The 8553-nt window shown below is 35.7% G+C and overlaps 1 protein-coding gene across 1 annotated transcript; it reads left to right on the top strand.

Moving 5' to 3' along the window:
- The first annotated feature begins 335 nt into the window (after nt 1–335).
- Nucleotides 336–4275, top strand: LOC145690300 (uncharacterized). Its single transcript, XM_081765078.1, has one exon. The coding sequence runs from the start codon at nt 996–998 to the stop codon at nt 1980–1982; it is 987 nt and encodes a 328-aa protein (XP_081621204.1). The 5' UTR covers nt 336–995; the 3' UTR covers nt 1983–4275.
- Nucleotides 4276–8553: the final 4278 nt, after the last annotated feature.

The following is an 8553-nucleotide window of genomic DNA, read 5'->3' as shown; positions in this document are numbered from 1 at the left end:
TTAATTATTTTTTTTATTCAAAAACTGCGGGCCTAGATACCACGGCCCCAGGCTAGATCTGCCACTTCATACTCGTTTCAGAAAAACGATAGAATAAGAAGAAAAGAAATTAATAAAATAGTAGCATGAATTCTCCCTGGTGTATATATTTCTCGTCTATAAACGTTCTGTATACGCAGAAATAGTGAAGCCTGAAACAGAACCTTATTCCTACTCCTATCTCGTCTGTCCAAAAACCAGAGAATGAAAAATAATAATAAAAAAAAATGAATAAAAGCGAGAGTCATGTGATGGGGAAAAACGTGTCTTAGTTCGCTAATTCGTTACTCGGCAGCGCTAGCAGCAGTAGGTCAGGCGCAATCTCTCTCTCTCTCTCGCAAGAGGGCGCTCTCGCTCGGTTACAGTGTGGTAAACTGGAAAGGCAGGCGAAGCGATAGCTAGCAAGCAGTTTCTGGCAAATATCGATCACCTACCACAACATAGGAAGAGGATGCCAAGATGTGCGCCACCAACGAGAACCCTTTAATCTCCAATAGAATACAAGATTTTTCACTAGAAGACATCAAAATCTCAATAATTATGGTGCAGTGATGTTTCGTTGTGTTACAATGAAGTGAAATATATCTCTAGATGCAAATATAAATATTATTATTTTTATTTTTCACTACGAAACAAGATAAGCCTAATTTTGTCACCCACGCTTGACATGCTTGTAAACCAGTTTCTGCTACAATTGATTCTGTGAAACAAAGAATTCAGTGAGCAGTTTGTTTTTTTATTATCTCGTTTTGGATCTGTTCCATTTAAAAGTGATATTAAGTGTTTTTTGTTGCTCTATATCTTATTAAATATAGAATATAGCATTTAAGCCTAAAAGTAACTGCTAAAGTGTTAGATTATTTTCAAGACATATACTTTTTTCTGCAAGAGAAAATATATATATAAAACAAGTGAATAATGTGATCGTGCAAGTTCTAAAGGCTTAATTCACCGAAATGACATCAGATAACGATACAAAGCCGGTTATCAATATCCAACAAGTGGCAAATACTAATAATACTCGAATGCTAAGATCTCCAAGTCACGAATCGGTGACGACTGATCTATCTCTTTTTTCTGTGTCTAGTGTAGCATCCGATATGAGTAAAATGAGTAATTTACGTGTTACGTTCAAGTCATACAGCGAAGCACAGCTTCACCGTGGACCAAGTCCGAACCCGGATAGTGTAAGAAATAGACTTGTAGTACAAGGTGATCATTCACAGACCATACCGGAAATTTGGTTTGAAGAAGAAAATGATTTAATTAAAAGTTGTGGTGTATTGTCATCGGCACTAGGTTTACAGAAGAGCTTCAGTACCAGTGATATTACTCAGTTACCGCTATCGGACGCTGCTCTTCGGTCATCTGTGTCAGAGATGGCTATTTCCGGAGCCCGTTTGGAATTGCCCCACCCAAGGTTAGACCATGCATCACGTTCTTGCTCTACTTGGGTAGCAGTTGGAGATGTAGCTTCAACATCACAGCTACCGTCACCACAAGGTAGACCTGGACATTCCGGTGAAGTTCCCACTCTGACTGCTGCTGATCTCATACGATCCGTCAACAAGAAAGTCCGTCAGAACTACATTCGTCGACGACTTCTAACCACTTACAAGGCTTTGGAACGGCTGTCCCAAAGTGAATTTAATTTGGATCGCTTAGAAGTCCCGGCCACTACAAGTACCTCCACTACTACGTCATCCACTCATCTCAAAGTTCCATCAAGCACCCAACAAGTGTCAAACGACCTTTTCAAAGTTGTCAAACGCGATCTTGCTCCTGGATCCATTCCTTTCAAGAGCCCTGGCAAGAATCTTCCACTTACCATCAAAGACGTCGAGCGGGAGCGTGGTAAGCCTCTTTCCAAGTACGAAAGAAATATGATGATCTTTAATTGGTTGCACACCCTTGACGATAGTTCTTTCGAAGGTCTTCAGTAACTAGTTAGTACATTTAATTCTTCTCTTTTTTAGTTTTTGTGTAAAAAAAAAACAAAACAAGCAAGCACTTTAACGTGCCTCTAGTGCTGCCTGGTTATAGCCTAGTCTATTATAGAACACTGTTCTTTCTCTTCTCATTTTTTTCCAGTTAATTTTCTATCCTTTTTGTGCAAGAACAATGCAATGTTTTATACATGTTTGCAAATACTAAGTGGCCAATTTTTTGCATTGTTGCTCTTGAATGATATTTTTCAGGACATGAAACTGTCAGAATGTTTCTTTATATATGTGAACAAAGGCTCTTGCATATCTTAGCGATTCTTAACCAGTTTGTAACTGATTTTTTTCTTCTTGGATGTTATTTTAACGATAGCCTAAAGTGTGGCTTTCCCATTTAACTAATGTGTAGTTCCGCCCTTTTAGATTGGCTTTCAACATTGTGATCTGGTCATCATTTATGATTCTCAGCAACCACCAATTTAGCGGTGCCTTGTTGTCAACAATAATAATAAAAAGAAAAGTAGTACAACGTTGCCACTTTTGCTGTCAATCAGATACGCTCATGTGCCTACCCTATTGAAATGGCGAAAGTTCCCTTAGTTTGGTAACACTGCATCCAGCAGGCTTGTGCACGATGGGCGGAGCTAAACACAATTTCTTGGAAAGTGCACTTTAGGTTACATTTTTGTGTAACTTAGCTATATATAAAAAGAATAACTTAAAAGTTAATATGTAATTGAATATTATTTACATATACTATCGAATATATGTACGAACAGTTAGGCCTATTTATTATATGTATTCACTGATGATGTTGCTGAACAAAATCATTGCTGTCTCTTTCGTGTACAACATTAGCAGATGACCACCTTCTGAGTTCCGTTCGACTATTACATATTTCCGCTCGGACGCTTATTTTACTCTTAAAACAAGAGGGCATATTCGGGTAAAGGAGGGCGTTGTGTGGCAGTCTTTCCGTTAAGAGATCTGTGGTTTCAATCGACATTTTGTTGTCGCTGATTGTAATGGGATTTCTCAATAAGTTATTCACGAGCCAAGAGTGGCGGTTCTAGCCCGGGGCCGGAGAGATCTAGACCCCAATTTCTTTTTAGTAGATATCTAAAATTATTTAAGGCATTATTTATATATTTTTGAAAGTTTATAGCAATCACATGATATACCTATCATAGTCTGGGTTCTGGCTTCCCCCTCCACCCAGTTTTTACCTTCTTTGAACAGCTACTGCGAGCCAGATTTGAAAAGAAAAACGTTCCTATTTAATCAATTCGTGAAACTAGCTACCACTCTTTTGTTTGTCAGAAACAATAAAGGAAAATAAATTGTTAGTAATCTCATTTTTAAGTTAATAATTTTTCTTTTACCAAATGAAAAAAAGAAAGAAGCAAGAACACATGATTTGAGAAAATCTTGTCTGGAAGGTGTAAATAATAATAATAATAATAGTAATAATAATAAAGAAAATCGTCACACTTTAAAGAATTTGCCATCTCACGCTAACGAAATGTTCTGTTCTCTTCTTTGTTACTTGAAGAGTTGTTTTTCGTTCCAATGTTTGAACTCTTCTCATCCTACTAGTGTTTCACAGTTTTTAGATGTTCATTTTTTTTTTTCTCTTTCTTCAGGTGGTTGTTTCGTGACGAAGTTTACAAAGAATACTTTCAACTGCAAAGTTTCTTTTTTTCTTCTTCTTTCCATTATTTTTCAATTGTCTATTACGTATTTCTCTTCTTCTTCTTTGTAAGATGGTTGGTTCTATGACATTTTCTTCCCTTATACTCCACTGCACTTCATTTTTACAAGGAGTGTTGTGTTTACGCTTTCCTGATCATTCATTTAACCACTTATTATTTTTTTCTTCGAAATCAGCTTGTTTCCTTATTGACGTCACATTCACCTAATGGTTCACATTTAACTCAGCCACCATGTCCTGCGTTATAGATCTACATGTTTCATTATAACGATGAACTTGGAACAAGAATATGTACCTTTCTTTGTCAGAGAGAATGTAGTTCTTGGTTAAGATGTTCGAATACAAATTGATATACAACTCATCCCGACGTTATTACATAAAAGCATGTATCAAATACCAGTGCTCTTATAAGTATTTTATTGTTTGAATGCTTTATTTGATAACCAGAATAAGTTAATTGAAAAGTGGTTGGAATTATAATTCTTTAAAGAGTATTTGGTATCGGATTACCGAATTATGTGATTCTACAGCCTAAGACTGTGCCCCTCCCCCGCCAGAAAAAAAACAACCGAATCTTGCGTTCTCTATAATAAATTTAATAATAATAATAATAATAATAATAATAATAATAATAATAATAATAATAATAATACCTTAAATTAACTTGAGGTTTTTTTTAATCATATATAAAGTTTATACTTTCGAGGATGGTAGGAAATTGACCCCAATGTCTCTTCCGAGCTCCCTCGTGGCTAAGCGGTTAGCGTACGCGCCTTTAGCGTGGGAAACCCGGCTTCGATTCCCGGCGGGAGTTCATGTAGTTCGGATCCCACGTTAAACTGTAGGTCCTCGTCTTATAGCCTCGCTGCTGAACGGGAAGCTAAACTCACAAATCAAATCAAATATCAACCTAATGCCCCTTCCTATGTGCAGCCTCGGTATAGTAAATAACCAGTGAGATAACAAGGCTAGTACTTTTGATAGGTATACGCGTACTCGTTTGCAACAATTTAGCGTATATACCCTACCCATTCTTATATAATCTCGTTCTTTCATACATTTAAGGTGAATATACGCCTGATTATAGAAATGTTAGGTGGATATATGCCGTATATTTCCATTTACGCCTCATTACATCCTTGTCAATAACAGTAGATCTGTTAATTTACTCAAAATATTATATTGATTTTATAATATACTGACAAAGTTAACAGCAACTCCAAAAAATTTAGATCTCTCGTGATTATTTGGTTAGTCACAGAACTCCATTTAGCGCGGGAGACGCTGGTTCGATTTGTGGTGAATTTTCGCGTAATTTGGATACTAGTTAAGCTGTAGATTTACGTCTCATATAGCCTCGGTGCTAAAAGGAATACTAAACTCTAATTGAACCAACGAACTCCGAAAGAAGAGTCGTAACCAGCAACATAAGTGCAGCATGGAAGGTAAGGCCAATCTCCGTCCAATACTCCGTGCGTTGCAGGTTTTCTGTAAAAACTTGAATTTGACCTCCAAAAAAACCGGAACAGAAATTTAAAAAAAAAAAGAAAAACATAAACCTCCTCTTCAATTACGGATAAAGTTGGATAGGAGACGAGACGAGACGAGAAATAAAGTTTTCTCATCTCTTAAATTTTATGGAAGTTTTATATCGCCATGGGATTCTCGAATAATACTTCCTCATTTAGTCTTGATTCTCGAAAAACTTACCACGTTTTGTCTCGTTTTGTAAATATATGTAAAAATTTATGGCCTGATTGTTTTCTTAATTTCACCTAGAAGTTATCAAAATCCTTCCGCGTCATAAAGGGGTGACAGAACATTTAAACCATAGTTATTATTGGAGTAGCCTATATATTGTGTAACATCTTGCGTATCTTTAAACGTTGGTAAAAGCTCTTCATTGTGTCCGTGTGATCACTTTATCACTTTATAGTTTTTATAATATGAATCATGTAAGACTAAAACACTGTTTGAGATATAAGACTTGAGTGAACTAATATCGCCCACAAAACTTAAATTTATCCTCTGGTTTCGATTTTCTCTCTCTCGAATTGAAAAATGTATTTCTCGTTCGGACTTTTGTCTCGTAGCCAATACTAATTATGAAGTGTCGCTTTCTTTCCGTTGAAAATTTTAAAACGGTAATTTAAAGACTCATTTTTTGAGTGTGTTCATCATTTTATTCATTTTGTTGTTTTTGTCCCCGATTCAGATAGAGTCAAGAAGTTCTTTACTTCTAGATTCTGACTTGACTTTAGGAAGCCTTTCCCGCTGTTCTATAGTGGCTAGCTCTGGCACCTTTGGCATGCCGAGCTATATTCCCAGTGAGAGAGAGAAAGAGAGAGAGCAGTGAACGCATTAGGATGATTCGATTTCCATCATAAACTGTAGATCTACGATTCATACAGACTTTTGGTGCTCAAGAAGGACGCCAAATTTCAACTTGACAATCGCAACTCAGTACTTTTACTCAACAATCCCACCTTTTATCACCTTTTATTCAGTACTCAACAAACTCACCTTTGAAACATTAGTAATATTTGTATTTTCTGTCACAGTCTACGTAGTAGAGATTGGCAATAGTGTTGAAAACGCTGTAATTATTCGTCAATAAATCAAATGACCTCTTGCTGAATGATACGAGATTATATAACAATTATTCATAGTATGGAAAATAAATCTTGTCCAGCTGCTTATAGAATTATTTAGCTTTAACTGTAACTTAACCTTATAATTTGTTGGCCCAATTATTACTGCAAATTTTTTAAGCTTGCCACTGCCATATCTCAATAACGAAAAAACTCAATTTAATAAATTCAACATCCCTCTTTTATACCTATATACACAGAAAATACGCATATTGTGTGGAAGTGATTCTTGGATGCTTTGTCATCCGATACAGTGTAGGTCTATACATGATTCAAAGGAAACATGTTATGCAGAAGTTATTTTATAATTCTGCATAACATCAAGTAAACTTTAGGCCTCTCGTATACCTTTAAATGGCCTATAATCGGGATGATCAAAAGGTAATTGTTCCTCATCACAACTACAAAATGAAATATGAATTTTAAAAACAAAGTGTCAAATACTCTAAGTAACTCTACGGCCTATGGAACACAAAAGGTTAATGCTGGATTCACAAAATCTCTCTCTCTTGCTTTCTGTTCTTAACCAATTGGTCATGTTCTCTATTTTATATTCCTATTTCTGCGAGATCCACTTTAGTATTATCTTCTCATCTGTGCCTAGGTCTTGCTAATGGCCTTTTTCGATTGGACTTTCAGTTAAAATTCTGAAAGCGTTCTTACATTCTTCCATCCTGGCTACATGACCTACCCATCCCCCTGAGCCTCCTAGACTTAATACTGTAAGAATGTTAGGTAATAGGTATAAATACAGAATTGGAAAATGAATAACAACTATTATTATGGTTACATAGTACTGAACATAACAGTTATAAGGCAATAAAATAAATCTCTAAGCTCCCTTGTACTTGACTATAAAGCAGAAAATGTTCATTCCTTATTTTCGCTTACAATTGGCGTGACTGCTTCTGAATACTAACTTATCCTCTCAATCAGTGCTCGAAGTGGAGAAAAAGCAGAGGCGGTATGTTTTATTACGATTTCGACTCGATATACCGGCTATCTAAATGTTGAAATACAAAGAGGGTATATTGCCTAAAAGATTGTATTTATATTTACATAATGACTGAAAACCATAGGAGAGCTTCTCTGCAGTCAGTAAAAGGGGGAGGAACGTGGAGAGATTTGATCCCCCGCCAACAACTTTCTGTAAAATATATATATATATATATATATATATATATATATATATATATATATATATATATATATATATATATATATATTCTCACATTTTGTATTATGGGGAATTATACACGGAAATTTTCAAAAACCGAATGAGGATATTAACAATTTCATGCGAAAAATCCCGAACCCCACTCGACTGTGGAGTATTTCAAACCCCAGGAAGGTCCGCCCCTACAGCAGACAACCTCTAAATCAGCCCATGCTCGAAACCCGGCATTTATAGACATTAAGGCAAGAAGAGACACACATACGTGCATAAGAAAGACACAAGTCAATATGGCACATTTAAATATAAACTAGGTGAACTTCTTTGAAAAACTTCATTTTGAAAAAAACAAAAGGTAGGAAAAAGATAACAAAATTGTTAGTGTTGTCAACTTAGAAATTATTTGTACGTAAGAAATAAAATCTTTGCACTTGCAAAGCTATTCGTCAATTACTGTGTATAAAAATGGATTTATTGAAAGTATTTACTTTCCAGTGACGGTATGTGTTGATTACTGAAAAACCAGAGTCTGTACGGCATACCACCGCATACCGTCTCACTTCGACCACTGCTCTCAATTATAGTCTAACAGGCGCTTACGTATGTTTATCCAAGTAATGGAAGCAATCAGATAATGGATTCCCTCGTGGCTACATATTAGTATTATTGCCTTCAATTCACGATATCCAGATTCGATCCCAGTAGGATTACATATAGAACATGTTAAACTGTAGCTTTGTCTCATACAGCTATTTGTTCATACGGTACAATTGTTGCTCTATCCTGAAGTAAAACTTGCTTCTTTTGTGACAAAAACCTGTTAGCGTGTATTTCTTGAAGTAAAAGCTCATTTTTTTTTCTGACATGATATTCATTTTATACTTTGAACAAAATCAGTTGGTGCTAAATTTGTGTCAAAATTTGCTACATTTTTATCCCCAAAAGGTACATCTGTTTATTAGATCGTAGGCTACTTGCTTAAAAAATGGTGTACTTGGATTGATTGTCGTATTTTTATACCAAAATGACCAGATC

The sequence above is a fragment of the Thermobia domestica genome, chromosome 1 (assembly GCF_964235325.1).
Source record: "Thermobia domestica chromosome 1, izTheDome1.hap1.1, whole genome shotgun sequence".
NCBI classification, from domain to species: domain Eukaryota; kingdom Metazoa; phylum Arthropoda; class Insecta; order Zygentoma; family Lepismatidae; genus Thermobia; species Thermobia domestica.
Note: the sequence above shows the minus strand (reverse complement) of the source record. Positions and strands in the feature narration are given on the sequence as shown.